Raw genomic sequence first — 17,814 nt, 5'->3', positions numbered from 1 at the left:
AGTCCTTCGTCTGGCAGGTGCCTATAAATAAGGTTGACGCTGTTCATCTCAGCAGCTGCTGTATTGTTTTAATTCACGGTCAAAGTCCTAACAAATGTTAACTTAGGAGTTAAAGTGTAATCGTAAGGAACTCAGCACTGTGATGTGACAATAAAAAGTCATTCGATTTGATTTGACTGAGGCTGGTACTTTCTAAGTTTGTTTTCAGGGTTTTCTTATAATATCTTTCTTTGGATTCTTCTAAGAAAGACAAACCACAGATCTCTTTTGCAGAAGGCACCTGTATCTTGGGTGTGGTATGTGGAAGTATTGTATGTGTAAAATGTTAGTTCAGTTAGTCAAGATCACAGAGACGTGTCTGCTATCAGAATGACTAACATTTTCTCAGAAATATCCAGACTGGTCGACTCCCAAAGAAAGCCAGGTGTACTGGAAGGACCACACGTTGCACTGTTTACTATCATGTTGCACACCTCACTATGTAACTTTGTTGGATACTTTTTCTTTTGCTGGCAATCCAAGAGCTGATAAACAGTCCTTTTCTGAAAAAAAAACCACAACAAAAACAAACAATAAAGTTCTATTTTATGTTTTTTTTTCTATTGTGTTCTATTCTGTTTAAATCTATTGTGTAGTTGTGGAGCCACCTTGAGGCCAAGGAGCACAGAAATGTGCCATTTGGGATAGTTCATCCATAGCAGATGTAGTATCAGTTAAGATGAAATTACACAATGTATGTGAGATTTTAACAGCGTATTAATGAGAAACCAGTCATCAGTGAAACAGAACGTGAGGGCAGGAAACAGACAGGAAAAAGAAAAGAGAGGCAGAAGACTAACAAGAAGAATAAATCAAATCTTTCCCCTCCTCTTTGTCCAACTTTGTTGTGTCTGATCATAAATACTGTAGCACAACTTTTGTGTTTAGAGTGTAAACATAGCTATAGGATCCGTGCTTTTGTCTTAAAGCATGTTTGAGTTAAATTAGCTAACTTGGCTCACAAATTTAAAACCTGGAAGCATTCAGAGAGCATCAGAACTACAAAAGCTAAATGGTCCAGTTTAGAAAGTATTCATTATGAACTTTAATATGCGTCTGCATTTATGTCCATAGTAACAGAGATCTTCAAGCTTCCACACTACAGTAGCATTAGTACTAATGAATTCATTAGTTAAAGAGCAGTCAAAGGTTTGTGCACAAAACTTGTAAGACACACAAAACCTCATTAACTTGGTAGGCCTGTTATTCTACAGTGGGTGTTTCTAGGCTTGACTAGATATCTAAAATGAAGTTAACTGTTATTAATAGTTACCAGTTAAGGGGATCCACAAGAGATTCAGAGGACTAAGAACAACTGCAAGCCTACTGAGCAGAAAGCCAACACAAAGTTACCCAAGTGACTGCAAAGCAAATGCAGGAATGTTCAGGAGGGCTGGCGAAGGCTGCACAATGGGGATGTATGTCGAGGAGGAAAGGAAACTTTCTCTGCGGCCTCCTCGCAAAAGTCAGTGTCTGAAGCGTTCACAACAATAATGAGCCAGAGTCGTTTTGGAAACAAGTGCTGTTGACAGATAAAGTTCAAATTGAGCTCTTTGAGAGTCATGAAAGATATGTTTAGAGAAAGAAGGAACAGCATTTGTTGATAGTAGCATCATGAACACTAGTAAGCATGGGGGTGGAAATACTATGTTTTTAATGCAGGGTGAATCCTAAAGCAGGACAATGACCCAAAATGCAAAACTCAAAATCCATGAGAAGGAGCTTCAAGAAACATTGCTGAAGCTTTCCAAACAGCCCTCGTGGTCCCCTGAATTGAACGTCCTCAGAAATCTTTGTGTTAAAAATAGCCTGGCGAATTCTCAGGACTTGGCATGAACTGTGTGTACAAAGCAAATAAGATGTTTATCACTCACTGATCCATTTTTGGGGCACGGTGAGCAAGCACTTCCCAATACTGGAATTTCTCACTCGACCCATATAAATCTTTTCTATTATTAGACATAGTCTCCAAATCTAGTGATTATTGATAACATGCCACTCACCGGTATTCACATAACATGAAAAAAGGAGCTTCCGATTTCAGATTTACATGATGTTCCTCTTATTCAGACACACTGTACAAGTAATTGTGATGATAAGATATGCTTTATTTCAACTAACTTTAAACTGAAAATATATTTATATATAATTTTTCGTCATGAGGCAACCACGATCACAAATGACAAGAGGAAATTGTGGGTGTCATATTTGAAAAACCATAAAAACTATTTTATTCTGTGTCCCAGCATCAGTGTAAACTGTGAACCATCTGAAGCAAAGAATGGTCAGCATGCATCTATTTATAGCTCGCTGTATTAGAAGGAAGAATCTGTGTCTTCTTCTTCTTTCAGCTGCGCTCTTTAGGGCTTGCCACAGCGGATCATTTACCTCCATTTCACTCTTTCCCAGCATCCTCCTCTGTCACATCAAGCATGTCCTCCTTCCCCATATCCATGAATCTTGTGCTCTTCTTCTTTTCTTCTTGCCTGGCAGCTCCATCTTCAACATCCTTCACACAGTGTATCCACTATTCCTCCTCTGCATATCTCCTAACCCATCCTGAGCTGTACCTCTGATGTTCTCATCTCTAATCCTTCCCAGTCACTCCCAATGAAAATAAGATGGTCTTATACCATCTTTAAACTCTTGCTGACATCTTTCTGTCACAAATCACCCCAGGTGTTTAAACTTCACCACCTCTACGCCTTCTGTGTTCATCCTCCAGACCTTGCCTAAGCAATACAATGTAACAACATTTTTTTGGCAAAAATAAGCACATTTAAATTATCATTATTATTTCAAATAGTGTAAAACTTCTTCTTTTCTACATCGTGAGGGATATTACTGAAAAAATATATCCCCAAAACCTGTAAGAAATGATAGAAGTGTATCTGCTTTAAATGTATTTTATTTAACGTTTACATGAGAAAGAATAAAGTCTACACGGTGATGATTACATCCTTGAACTTTCACACACATCAGGCCACATAGTTAAAGTTGAGGTTTTACTGCATGCGTGTAGACGCGTTCAGGCCTGGATTCTTATCAGATGTTGCCCAATGGACTTACAAGTCATCTCCTGCCATGTGACATCAGAGAAAATCTGTTGTCCTGTATGAGATGTGTAGATGTTTGTCAAATAAGACAGCCACTTTCAGGCTCTGGACTGTAATCACATATGTGAAGTTTAGGACAGAGAGTACATGAAGCACTGTATGAAGCCTAACTTATTTGATTCAATGAAAGTCACATTCTTTTGTAAGTAGCCTGGAGACATGTTTGTGTAATCTCAACTGAACTTAAAACACATCAGATTTCCTGTACAGATAAGACAGCCAAAAAGGAGTCTATCAAACAAATAGCAAATGGCCAAAACGGAAGAAAAAATTGCACAAAAATGACAAAGCAACTGACTTTTTGTGAAACATCTGCCTACCAAATTGTGACACATGGAGGTATAACTAATGGGGCTGCTAACATTTTTAGTTTTATAAATACATTGAATTTCTTCAAACTTGAACCACTCTTAAGTGCACAAGAAGGCATTCTCATTACAACTGTGCCCGATTACAGCGGCTCACACATATTTAAAAACCCTGATTAGAATAATCCAAACTCTTGTCTTTCTGTGAAAGTACAAGATTTTTGTAGCTTTTGTTAAAAACTTGGGACGTCAGAGATAGACAAGCACCACACGCTGCACTATGTCACACTCATGTTGTATGTCTCATGTTTCAATTTTCTAATATGAGGAAACTGTAGTATTTAAAATGCTTCACTTGTACTTCTGCTTGAAGCATTGTCATGGTCTTTAAGTAAGGTGACAGCTGGATTAGCGGGAGTTTAAAAAAAAAGATATCTACAGTTACAAGAGCTCCATCTACAGACGTAAACTCGATTTCGCAGGTTTCAATGCGTGGAAGCATCTGCAAAAGCAGTGCCATTATATAACTGCACAAGTCGCAGTTAAGACTTATTATGCAATATATAATACTTCAATTTTATGAATTGGTGCATTTGTCCAGTAAGATGGGGGGGTTGTCTTGATCTAACAGCTATAAAATGAACATAGAAAGGTCTTAAATTTGGTCTGAGAGGCTAGCGCAGATTCATGTGTAGTGTGGAGATATAACTCAGTCTGTGTTGAAATAATATTGGATTGTAAGTTATAGCCTACTCCTCTTATCTGGAAAAACTGTTTGAAATGACATTAAAGCAACAATAATAACAATAATAATAATAATGCTTGACACGTACCTTGGCAAGTGAAAGTCACGTTTAAGATGACACTCAGAAACCTCAGATTGCTTGTTTATGAAAATATATAGTTTGATTTTGTGGTTTGGAACAGGCATTTGAAAAACTATAACTTCTAAAAATTGATATATCAGCATATTACCAGTAACTACAATGTCATGTCTTATAAAAGGGCACGTCAGAGTGACAGTGAGCCTGCATGCAATAACAAAACCCTTAAATCACAGCTTCAGCCACCATTCATTATACAGACGCCTGTTCTGCTTCTGCTGTAAGAGATCAAAATGTTTTCTGTGAAAAGAGCCTATGTCAGGGTCATGGCACCTACATGGAATATAACATTAGTTATATTTACTATTATAAATTAAAAGCAAGGTAATAATGTAGCTGGATATACAGTGACTTGCAAAAGTATTCAGCCCCCTTGAACTTTTCCACATTTTGTCACATTACAGCCACAAACATGAATCAATTTTATTGGAATTACATGTGAAAGACCAACACAAAGTGGTGTACACGAGAGAAGTGGAACGAAAATCACACTGATTCCAAACATTTTTGACAAATAAATAACTGAAAAGTGGGGTGTGCATAATTATTCAGCCCCCTGAGTCAATACTTTGTAGAACCACCTTTTGCTGCAATTATAGCTGCCAGTCTTTTAGGGTATGTCTCTACCAGCTTTGCACATCTAGAGACTGAAATCCTTGCCCATTCTTCTTTGCAAAACAGCTCCAGCTCAGTCAGATTAGATGGACAGCGTTTGTGAACAGCAGTTTTCAGATCTTGCCACAGATTCTCGATTGGATTTAGATCTGGACTTTGACTGGGCCATTCTAACACATGGATATGTTTTGTTTTAAACCATTCCATTGTTGCCCTGGCTTTATGTTTAGGATCGTTGTCCTGCTGGAAGGTGAACCTCCGCCCCAGTCTCAAGTCTTTTGCAGACTCCAAGAGGTTTTCTTCCAAGATTGCCCTGTATTTGGCTCCATCCATCTTCCCATCAACTCTGACCAGCTTCCCTGTCCCTGCTGAAGAGAAGCACCCCCAGAGCCTGATGCTGCCACTATCATATTTGACAGTGGGGATGGTGTGTTCAGAGTGATGTGCAGTGTTAGTTTTCTGCCACACATAGCGTTTTGTATTTTGGCCAAAAAGTTCCATGTTGGTCTCATCTGACCAGAGCACCTTCTTCCACATGTTTGCTGTGTCCCCCACGTGGCTTGTGGAAAACTGCAAACAGGACTTCTTATGGTTTGCTGTTAACAATGGCTTTCTTCTTGCCACTCTTCCATAAAGGCCAACTTTGTGCAGTGCACGACTAATAGTTGTCCTATGGACAGATTCCCCCACCTGAGCTGTAGATCTCTGCAGCTCGTTCAGAGTCACCATGGGCCTCTTGGCTGCATTTCTGATCAGCGCTCTCCTTGTTCGGCCTGTGAGTTTAGGTGGACGGCCTTGTCTTGGTAGGTTTACAGTTGTGCCATACTCCTTCCATTTCTTGAACAGTGCTCCGTAGGATGTTCAAGGCTTGGGAAATCTTTTTGTAGCCTAAGCCTGCTTTAAATTTCTCAATAACTTTATCCCTGACCTGTCTGGTGTGTTCTTTGGACTTCATGGTGTCATTGCTCCCAATATTCTCTTAGACAACCTCTGAGGCCTCACAGAGCAGCTGTATTTGTACTGACATTAGATCACACACAGGTGCACTCTATTTATTCATTAGCACTCATCAGGCAATGTCTATGGGCAACTGACTGCACTCAGACCAAAGGGGGCTGAATAATTACGCAAAACCCACTTTGCAGTTATTTATTTGTAAAAAATGTTTGGAATCATGTATGATTTTCGTTCCACTTCTCACGTTTACACCACTTTGTATTGGTCTTTCATGTGGAATTCCAATAAAATTGATTCATGTTTGTGGCTGTAATGTGACAAAATGTGGAAAGTTCAAGGGGGCCGAATACTTTTGCAAGCCACTGTATATTGGTGTTTGTGACAGTTCATAATAATAAAATAAAAGTCCCTAGCAGGGAACTTTTATTTTAATATTTTTTTCTATTTGTAAAATAGCTCAGCTTTTATCAGCTTTCACTACATTTCAACATGAAAATGTCCTTTGCACAACACTGAATTTGAAACAATCAAAACATAACATAGAAAGCAGTGCTTACAGAAAAGATGCAAAAACAGAAAAGAAAAGCACTACTTACAAACTCACGACAGTAATCATTAGAACCTGGATCTGATCTGTATACTGTATTACTGGGCTGTCTGAGATACACTGATATCAGCATCTTCGTTTGTTTTGTTTTTTCCAGGATATAACACAAAAAAACACAGTGTCCAACATCTTGCACTGACCCCATTGCTTCCAGTACAGTAGCACCATATCTGAACAGATGGTGGTGCATGTTGTGTCTTCTTGATGAATTACCAGCTAATTTGGTGAATATATTTATGGAAAGTTAGTAAACAAAATCTCTTCTGTAAAACTAGGATAATGGATGTACTGTGTGGAAAGTAAGCACCAACGTTGTGCCTGCTCCAGAGTATTCTGTGTATAAGAAATAAAATATTTTTTTGTTGTTTACAGTACTCATGTGTTTTAGAATGCTTAATTTGCAGTAATCTTACTATTAATAATGTATTCGTACTATCTGGGAACACGTTCCAACATGAATGAAACTATCTCCTGTTTCCTTTTACTAATTATGTTCGGCAGGTAGGAGAAAAGATAAGGAGTTAGAAAAAAGAGTGTGAATGATGTTCTTCCTGTTGAAACTACAATGTGCAGAAATTGGACTACAAAACGCACATCTCAGTTCACCACAACATGTTCTTGCCCTCCTGTTTTATGTCACTTATGTAAACTAGGAACAGTCCAAAAAAAGCGTTTACTACAAAGTTTGGAATGTTAAAGGAGAAGGCGCGTGGGGTTTTTTGTTTATTGTTAAAAACACTGGATTTAATAAAGGGGCACTGTGTCAGTTGTGTGACTGAAAGTTGTGGACAGGGATATTTTTGTTGCTGGACTTGTGGATTATTTAGTTCTATGTGTTTTTCTTGCAAGAGGAGAATATTCAAATGAACTGTGCAACTGTAATTTATTACAGTATGAAACATGCAATTTACTGTAAATTGCGCGAAACGTGATGCTTAAAAATAGCATGTCTTGTGAATCTGGTGGTTGTGATAGTTGCTACTAGGCGTGTTTGTTTGTATTTGAAGGACTTTTATTATTAAGACATTTAAACATTTTGGGTTTGGAGATGCATTTCTGGATATGATGACTATGTTATACACTGATATTATAATAGTTGTGTTTCCCTTTCAAGGCACATGTCCCAGGTTCAGGGTGGAAAGAGGCATCAGGCGGGGCTGCAGCATCTCGCCTCTTTTATTCATTGTAGCCATTGAATTCCTTGCTATTACTGTCATAAATTCAAACATCAAAGGATTAGACATAAATAACCACAAATTAATTATAAGTCAGCTTGCCAATGATACAACAAACTTTCTAAAAAATAAAGAACAAATTCCATTGGTATTATTGATACAATAAAGATCTTTTCTGATGCTTCTGGACTACGCCTGAACCTGGACAAATGTGAACTCATGAGTATCCATACTTGTTCTCACTCTTCTTTGTATGATACACCTGTCAAAAATGAGATCAAATATCTTGGAATTTGGTTAACTAAATGCATGGCTGATAGTGAAAAAAAGAATATTCAGAACACAATTGACAAATGCAAAAAAACCCTTTGAACCATTGGCTACAGAGAGATTTAATGTTGTTCAGAAGGACAATGTTAACCAAGGTTGAATCTTTGTCCTGATTAATCTATCCAGCTTATTCCCTAGTCATCTCACCAAGGATTGTAAAAGACATCAATAAGGTGAATTTAAAAAAAAAAAAAAACATCACTATATCAGTAACAGGGACTTGATAAAAGATTATGAAGAGGGGGGTTTAAAAGCAATCGATTGTGAAAAAATGACTGGCGTGTTAAAGATTAATTGGCTCTGATCTTTCTTTAAAAAATGATGAGATCTGGTTCTTGATACCATCTTATTTTCAACAAAGTTGGGGATATCCAATTTCTATTAGTATGTGATTTTGAAATTTCTAAACTGCCCATAAAACTCTCCAAATTTCATCAACAAGTTTTGTTAAATTGGAAATTAATGTTTAAACATAACTTTAGTGCCCACAATGTTCCATTGTGGAATAATAGGGTGATATTGAATCGAGGGAAATCTATGTTTGTGGAAGAATGGATGACAAAACAAATTTGGTCTGCGACACATATAATGGATGAAAATGGAGATATACTTGAATTAAACAGGTTTAAATTTGTGTCAGACAACTGTTATATTTGTAAAACAACAAAGCAACAGAGCGCATGTTTTATGGGCGTGTGACTGTCCAAAATTTATGGAAATCTCTCCATGACCTCGTATTGTCCCAGTCTAGAAATATTGAATTTTGGTCTTTTCAAAATATTCAAATTGGAGTAATTCTTAAGGACAAAAATAGTGAGTTTTTAGCTAACAATCTCATTATTATAACAAAATATTACAGTCATAAATGCCAATATGCTAAATCCTGCTTTTAAAAACGAACTCTCCCTTTTGCGTAAATCTCTGAAGCTAATAAATAAGCCCCGCCACGCAGATACTTCCGGGTTACTTCACTCATTTAAGGAACCTTCATTAGCAATGCGGCCTAACCGAACGCACCCCGTGGTCAGATCTCTGACGGCGAGGTGAGAGGTTTGTAAACACTGCACATCCTGGAACATACCAAAGCAGAGGGGGAGTGATGACATTTCATTACCGTCTACTCTCAATTTCACAACTGCACAAAGTGTTTAGTTTATGCTTCTTTTAGCACACATTTTGTAGTGTATCGACTTTTCTTTAAGGCACCAAGAAGGCGAATATTTACATTTACCGACTACACTTTCCCGGCTCCCACCCTTTCTTCTTCTCTGTGAGGAAGTGAGCGTCTGGTGCTGGATCAGCTGATCAGCTATAGGAGATCCCCGCCCAGTTGCCAGAGTCAGCCCTGGTGCTCCGGGTATGGTTGTTTTCACACACACATCCTTTTTTTTTCCCTGTGAGCGGCTTTTGCCTGGAGGATGCACCATCAGGACCGGACTGTCTGCCGCTCGTGTCTGGGTGCTGTGAAGCGAGCGTGGCCCCGCGCATCTCGTGCTGCTTTTTCTGTCGGTGAGTCATTCATGCACCACGTAGCTAGCTGATTTTGTTTGCGGCGGGGTTCTTTGCTTTAACACTATGCGCTTTATTATTATAACCAAAGAAACCCTAACCAAAGAAAACAAATGTGATTTTCCTGTGACGTTAGGAAAAAATAGGAAAATTCTATTTTTAGGATTTTTATCTGCTTACCTATGGGGAAAAAACGTGTCTGACTACTCTTTAATATATTTCCTAGCCTGTAAGGTAGTGATAGTATCATGCAGGTTTTGGTCTGAAGTCGTGCTGTTACATAATCTGTAGGCTCTAATGCTACAGTGTACTTACAGGCTAAAGGCTGCTGCAGCCAACTGTTATTTGGCCACATTTCATGCTGCATCCACAGCCTCTTTCATCATCATCATCCTATGCGCCAGCACCGTCACGTTAAAGCCTGCTGTGGCCGTGTTGGTGGTGTTAGTCAGCTGACGGGGCTTGTTGTGTGCCTTGGAGCGTGCGTCCACCCTCAAAGCACACACACTCCTGTTTCTGTAGAAATGCACGGGTTTATCACACTTGCTGTTTTTGCCGATACTTACAATGAGGAAGTGAGAATTTAAACTTTGTTCTGCCCGGCCTGCACAATTTGGTTATCAAGCTGTCACTTGTAATTCTCCAGAATGCTTTTTTTCCCCCCAGTCGCTACACACACACATGCACACAGACACACACTCAGAGTATTTGCAGGCAGACGTATGACTAAAAACACGTTAAACTGGTCAAAGTGTTTAGAGTTATTTGTCTTCTAATTGAAACCCTTGTATATAAGTTCTGTTAGTGGGGAGAAAACCCCCCACTTTGAAACATATCAGCAGTCCAATCCACCCATGACAAGGAGGAAAGCCTGGATTTTACAAACAGTGCTGGTTTTGCAAGTAAGCCTTGATGAAAGACTGTCTAACCTCATAGTTGCTGTGGTGCTGGTCCGTAGGTCAAGAAAACTCTTTGTGAACAGAGCTAACATGTGTCACATGCACGTGTCATTGATCACACATACACACCCGTGCATGGATGCTCTGGGTATTTTTGAACCGGCTCTTCTTTAATATTCAATGCACATTACAGTTAAAACACACACACACACAAAAAGAAGATGTGACCTTTTTTTTTTTTTTTTTTTAGATTAATACATGATCGGCCTGTATTTTCTAGTCACAGATGTGCACAATGATGCTTTTATGACCAGCAGTAAGAATCCGCACTACAGAAATGACGATGTCTGGGGTCATTTAGCAAACCTGGCACCACTGCAGGACACTTTATGTATCTAAAGCGTGTCACCACTTTTTGCATGACATTTGACTAATGTAAGATTCTATGCTGGGGGCACTTTGCATAATGTTTTAGCCATGCAGAGGGAGGGAATTGTGGGAATGCGCAAGGACAGTGCATTCCTGAATTCCATTCCACCAAGATGATCTAATGAACAGGTCGAATTACAGTTATTTGAAAAGTTTGAACAGGAAACGGAGTGACAGCAAGGTTCACATAGAAGAGGAAGAGTTTAAAAAACAAACAAACATTGAAGACCACAAAAAGCTCAGACGAGAAGCGCAGAAAATGGCTGCAGTGACTTCAGTCTTTTTAATACTCCATTCCACATATTTTTGTCACTGTTCCCAAATTACAGTACACAATAACATGTAGACGCTGGTTTGTGTTTGCATGTTCTCCCTCCACAGTCCAAACACTCTTATGTTAGGCTAACTGATGACTCTAAATTAGCTACAGATGTGAATATGGACAACAGAATGGTTGTCTGTCTCTGTGTTAGCCCTGTGGCTGAGTGGTGATCTATCAGGACCAATTTTGCGAAGGGGCTTCATGAGAAACTGGGACACTGATAAGGTGAGCTCATACACCCAGTTTCTCATGCGGCATCTTGGAAAAGATGGTGATTCCCCACCGTGCAACCCTGAATTGGATAAGATGAGGAGCATGGATGGATAGATGAATTCACCAGTTTCATCCAAGAGTATTTTTAAAGAGACCAAAAAAGGTTCAATTGAAAAATTTGGGTTTTGTTTGTTTTTTGCTGTTTAAAAAAGAAATGCATTTTTAGCTTTATTAAGCTAATTGTAAAAATCACCAACCAGGTTTTTTTTTTTTCTTTGGAAGGCCAAAACTTAAGGATGACACCAATAATTGTATATGTAGGATAATGTTTACTCATTTTTCAAATCTACCAGCCAGTTAGCCTACACAGCTTTGTGGAGAGGCCTGTGTTTTTCTGTTTTGTCTGTTGTGTGTACTTTTTTCTTTTTAAATTTGCTAAATGTTCAAAGAAGAGCCTTTAAAAAGTTTTTATTCTTTATTTTCAGAAATTAAATGTAAATATGGGGCAGTGGGTTTATTTAATAGCCTAACAAAGTGAAGACTCTTTTGTCCAACAACGTGTAAAACACTTCACTGATCACAATGACGTGAAGAAAAGCCAAAATATAATATGCCCATATCCTCCTGAGAACCGAGGAAAGGGGAATCTTCCCATTGAACGTTTTCTGTGATTTCCTTCCTCTTTGGAGCTAAAAGAAGCCACCCAAACACACGAGATATCAATGGAAAGCCCAGAGTGTCCTCTATTTAGTACATCAGGACTTAGTAGGGTGGCTCAAATAAGTCAAAAGATATAGACCAAAATCAAACGTCAATTACATAGGACATAAATGAGTAGGCTCGTTGTCAGGACGATATGAAAAAGCAAGGTCTCAGTTGATCACCGCCTCCTCTGGACATGAAATAACCTCAACTCTTTCACATCCTCACTCAGTCTAGAGCTGGGTTTGTCTATTTTTCACTGGTGTCCTAGGCAGAGTTGTATTGGTAGGCTTTAACATTTTGTCTTTTATTAGATTTGAATTCTTTCAATCAATTCCTAAATTTTTGTAGGTTATAAATTTGCCAAATGGCATGTGATTTTCCCCGTGAATGAACTGTCGTCCTGAGCATGTGCTCGGGACGGTGTTTACAGTGGTAAAGCCCTCTTAGATCAGCCACAGGGAGTCCAGATGCCCGTGCTTCTCTAATCCTGCCTTCCTGCTCCCCCACCCATTCCTTTGTTTAGCTATATTTGAATACATAATATGCACACGTATTCACAAGCAACTGTCTTTACCGCAAAAACAAAGCAGGTAATAACTGGGCTTTACCGGTGGAGCATTAATCAACTTAAGGGCCAGACATTTCCCTCAAAAGTTGGTGGAAACTGAAACACGGTTTCAGTGCATTTATTCAACCGGTGGTCCAAAATCAAACTCTTTAAAAAAAAAAAAATCTTAATCTTCCTTTGTGTCTGCAGGCCACTGTTTGCTAGCAAGTTTTCTCTGCTGAACCTAAAAGCTAAGCGAGCTGCAATGTTGCCCCATTTTTTTAAATTGTTTTTAAATTATTATTTTTTGCTTCCCAGAGGCCCAAAAATCAATTAATGCTGTTCTAAATTTTCCTGTAGACAAGAGAGATGCAAAGTGTATCTCTTTGTGTGTTTTTAAGCTCAGCTCTTTGCTTGTTTTTCTGCGGCTGTGCTCGCAGGGCTGCACAGTTCGTGTTAGAAAGAGTCCTCCTCCTCAGACTGAGAGACAGGTCAGACAGCCAAACACCGAGCAGTCATGAATGAGGGCATTTGTCTCCTTTGCCTCAGAGCTCGTGTATGTCAGTGAACAGAGCTAATTGGATAATTTTATTTGGAATAAACAAGCCTCAGAGGCTGAGGACATCCAGCAGGTTTCACACACATTTATGCTGCTACTGTTTTTTTGTTTTTTGAGTTTTTTCCCTCAAAAACTCTCATTTGCCATTTTTACCAGAGATATTATGCTGATGATGCTGGGATCAGACTAAAGTATCATGGATCCTGAGGAGTTGGAACTTCAGAATGACTACCGTTATCGTAGCTATGCGGCAGTCATCGAGAAAGCGCTGCGAAACTTCGAGTCTTCGAGTGAGTGGGCAGATCTCATCTCATCCCTGGGAAAGCTCAATAAGGTACAGTCTGAATGTGCAGAGATGACATGCTTTTAGCTCTTTTTTTCCATGTCTTCCTGGTGTTGACATTTTTGGTTCACCGCTGTTGCCTGTCTTTCAGTTCCCTATAGTTATGCATTAGTTCTCATTTCCCACATAAAAACTCTCCCTATGTATTTAACAGCTTTATAACTAGTAATAAATGAGCCACTGTCCTTTTTTTCAGTACAGCAAGATGTTGACTTTGGAGTGTCTGTGTGTGCCGATGTCGAACAGTTGGAATGCGAGGGAGAAATTTACCTGATTGATTTAAAACTGTAAATGACTTTAAGCACTGAAGTGTAATCTGTGGGGGGGTTTAGTTTAGTCGTCGTGTTTTGACAGGTTCTCACATTTCCTCTTAACGGTTTTTCGCCGTCATCTAAAGAGTTTTCTTATTATTTTCTCTGCATTTGAAACAGGCCCTACAGACTAATCTGCGATACTCCCTCCTGCCCAAGAGGCTGATCATAGGGAAGCGTCTGGCTCAGTGTTTACACCCGGCCCTGCCCAGCGGTGTACACCTCAAGGCTCTGGAGACCTATGAGGTCATTTTCAAAATCATTGGAACAAAATGGCTAGCCAAGGATCTGTTCATTTACAGGTAGAAAAACCAAACCTTTGATGCTTAAAGAAAAACAAAGAGTTCATAAGTTTACTTGAGCCTGTGTGTTTTTGTGCTTTTTAGTTCAGGATTGTTCCCACTTTTGGCCCACGCAGCCATGGCAGTAAAGCCCGTCCTGCTGACGCTGTATGAGCGTTACTATCTCCCTCTGCAGAAGGCTTTGCTGCCCAGTCTTCAGGCTTTCATAACAGGTCTCCTACCAGGCCTGGAGGAAGGACTGGAGGTCTACGACAGGTACGTAGCATAAAAAGCCAGTTTATTATGACTGAATTCCACGTATGCTGTTAGTACCTACAAGTTCACCAAATCTGAAGATGAAAGTAGAAATGCAAGACATCTCTTTGCACCTCTGAAGAAACAAAGACATTTGCATTTTCAGGGTTTTTCTTGGTGTTTGTTGTGCTACACATTTTGCTTTTAAAATGGAACAGCATGCATCTAACAAACAAGCCATCCAGATCTGGCCGCCGTGGCGAGCCCTGTGAATAAGGGAGGGGCTTTAGTATAATTCTGGTATTATTTATGAGATGCTATCAAATATTTTACAATTATACAGTTTTGAAAAAAATGAAAAAGAACCCCGTATATGATTTAAGTTTGGTTGTTGTTCCTTAGAAATTTGCCTCCATGTGCAGCTGATCACCGCTCCCAGCGCTCCTGCTACATTTGGATCACTGCCTGGAAGTTCCAGTCTGATCCCTCTTTAGGAACAAATTTGCAATTCATCCATCCTGCATCCTGTTCAGTTTTCTGGCCGCACCAACACAATCATCACTAACCACTCACAATTTTATATGGATACCTGTGACCCTCTCCTTTTCTGCAACGTGAGATTCAGGCTGAACGTGGTCACCGTCCCGATACAGTGGACCAAATCCAGCACGGGTCATGAAAAACAAATAAATAAATCTTTAGGTACTGATCCAAAAATGGCAGGAATGCTGAAAGTGGTGTATAAAAATTAAGTCATTCAAGTTTGCTGTTTATGCATGCCTTCATAACACGTTTGCTTCTCAGCTGACCTAATGCAGTAGAGCGAGTCCTCACTTTACCATTTTTCTGTTTGCTCACTCAGACATGCATTGTCAACATTTCAGCTTTAGTCTAACCATAAATGCCTTTTTTATTGTTTGTTTTGCACTAATGTACACAGCACTGGGTGTAGACAGGAAAAACAGTCAAAAATTATTCAGGACTTAACTTGCGGCAAAAGTTTCACAAGTGAAAATTATGTTGTGAGTCACTGGGCTCCACAGGACCGTGTCCTGACTAATCATTCTTTCTATACTCAGTCAGTGGATATCATTGGTCAGCACTGACAACAACACTGACGTGACATCACTGACGGCAATGTAGAAATATAGATTTATAAATGTGCGTGTTGCTTTGTGCGTGTCACTGAGTCATCTCCACTTTGTGCCCTTCTGCTGTTAAGGACCGATGCTCTGCTGGTCAAGTTGTCACTGCTCGTGGGTCAGCAGGTCTTCTATGGTGCCCTGTGGGGGAGCATGCTGGTCACCCCTATGGTGCGGCTGCCTGCCTCCGTCTTTATAGTCACACATTTTGACCGAATGGCCTCACTGAGCCAACAAGCGTACATGCTAGGCTACGATCAGCGCGTAGTGGTGAGTGCCTCTGCACATGAAATCCTTACTTATGGGTACAAATCATGTCACTTTTCTTCCCTTTTTGTTTTTTACAATTCATGCTATCGAATGTCTGAACTTCTTTCTGTCTACAGGTGAAGTCACTTTGTCTATCTCTGCAAGATTCAAATGCCTTGGTGCAGAGGAACACACTTGAAATCCTGCTCTACTTTTTCCCATTTGCAACATGCCTGGTAGGCACTCCTTGTGTTTTCTTTTGTTTTTTTACTTTATATCTTTAACACTAAGCAAACTAAGTGCATTTATTATCCTAATCTAAGACCCGTTTCCAGTTTTATGTCCAAAGAAAACAATTTGTTTATAACCAGTCTTGTTTCTATTCATTATCACAGCATTTTGTGCACCGGTGCTTAACAGTCTGGTGAGACGGTCAGTTAATCCAGTTATCTAAACACAGCAAGCACGCGTCTGTGTCGTATTCATTCTCCGTTCACTTGTGAAAAAAGTCCATCGGATGTTGGCATTTTAGTGCTTTATTTTTCCTAACAAATAATTAAGTTGAAATAATTGAGTTAAACTGTAAAACATGATACTCTTTGTGCTCATGATCCAGCATTGGCTGAAAATTTCAAGCATTGCAATCAATGAATGTTTTCATGATCAACACAAATGTAAGGCAAAAACAAATATATTCGATTTGGGGTTGGGCAGTGGGGGGCGGCAGTGTGAATTGCACCCTTTCAACTTTTCAGACTCTCAAATCAAAGACGGACTATACCAAAACACATGTATCATGTTTATGGTAATACTGTTATAGTATTAGGACTTTTTTTGTTGTTACTCGGCTAACTGTGCATCTTCCTGTTGTTGGCTAGAACCCAGCAGAGCCCACCATTGCTTTGAGCTTTGAAGACATGATCACAGTCGTCTCTGCAGCCTCACTCACGCTGCTCAGAAGAGACATGTCCCTCAACAGACGCCTCTACGCCTGGCTTCTAGGTCCTTGTCATCAGAATATACCAGAGTGAAAATTCATACGTACCACCGTTTGGCAAAATTGTCTGGTTCACTTACACTTCTCATCTATATATGCGTGTCATTTCCAGGGACGGATATAAAAGGAGGAATGGTGGCTCCACATCCCGAGCTCTCCACCACCATGGAGGAGCATACGGCATTTTACTTCAGCACCTACTCCAGGGATTTCCTTGTGAAGGTAGCTAATGTATTTAATAGCAAATAGGCAGAGAAAAAACATCAAGAATACACAAAAACATATTGTATGCATGTTTGCTTTTTAGTTTAAACATCAAGTATATGTTTCTGAATCAAGTAGCTGGTTTTCTTAACCTAAAGGTTGGGGGTAAACAAAAAGAAACAGGTGATGTGGATGTTTCAACCATATCACAAATTACATCTAACCATCACTGACTGGCCTGTTAGATCTTGTGTTAAACAGTTTTTTATGGAGTCAGTCCTCCACATAACTTCTGTTTAACTAACTGCATTAAAGCAGATGTGTAGTGTATTTACCAAAACTGTAAAATGACCATAAATGAGAAGAAGTTGCTCATGAGAGTGAAGTAAAAATGAGTACGAGTGGCTTGTTGACTGTTTTATGGAGATTTAGTAGTTTCAAATTGCTTCTGCTGGTACACCGCAGAGATTCCTGTAGTGAAACTTGGAGTAAAGTTGTTTTTTGCATGTGTTGAAGGTCTCACTCGGTGTGATTTCCCCTTAGCCTGATGTATAGTACTAATAAAGTCACGAGCCACCCCTCACTTCTTTATATTTTGGTAGGAAAATGAGAAGTGGGTGCAGTTATTTATTGAAGCATGTGCAACCATACATGGAAATATAGTAAAATATAAAGGACAAAAATTGACTGTGTACAATGAGCTTGAAAGGCAGTTTGTTTGTTTTTTCATCACTGTTTTAAGCAGTTCTTGGGAATTGCTTTTACAGTCAAAGCAAAATATCAAGAAATGGGGCTGACTCAAGACTTTTGCACATTCA

The 17,814-nt window shown here is 39.4% G+C and overlaps 1 protein-coding gene across 3 annotated transcripts in view; it reads left to right on the top strand.

The window, feature by feature from the left end:
• The window catches only part of dop1b (DOP1 leucine zipper like protein B), a 35,887-nt gene that overhangs the window by 2,548 nt on the left and 15,525 nt on the right, over positions 1-17,814 (top strand). Inside the window, exons 2-9 of one of the 3 annotated variants that reach the window (XM_085383692.1) lie at positions 9,433-9,540; positions 13,371-13,548; positions 13,989-14,170; positions 14,255-14,425; positions 15,627-15,816; positions 15,933-16,031; positions 16,674-16,797; positions 16,905-17,014. In XM_085383692.1, coding sequence (XP_085239818.1) covers positions 13,411-13,548; positions 13,989-14,170; positions 14,255-14,425; positions 15,627-15,816; positions 15,933-16,031; positions 16,674-16,797; positions 16,905-17,014 — 1,014 coding nt within the window. In that variant the 5' untranslated portion in view covers positions 9,433-9,540; positions 13,371-13,410. Of the gene's footprint in view, positions 1-9,310; positions 9,541-13,370; positions 13,549-13,988; positions 14,171-14,254; positions 14,426-15,626; positions 15,817-15,932; positions 16,032-16,673; positions 16,798-16,904; positions 17,015-17,814 lie in introns of all 3 variants that reach the window. The other 2 variants (XM_085383691.1, XM_085383693.1) reach the window with 2 other exon arrangements.

The sequence above is a fragment of the Rhamphochromis longiceps genome, linkage group LG16 (genome assembly GCF_057381845.1).
Source record: "Rhamphochromis longiceps isolate RC_006_pf linkage group LG16, R_longiceps_female_GT1.1, whole genome shotgun sequence".
NCBI lineage: Eukaryota > Metazoa > Chordata > Actinopteri > Cichliformes > Cichlidae > Rhamphochromis > Rhamphochromis longiceps.
This window is presented reverse-complemented; position numbering and strand designations above follow the sequence as displayed.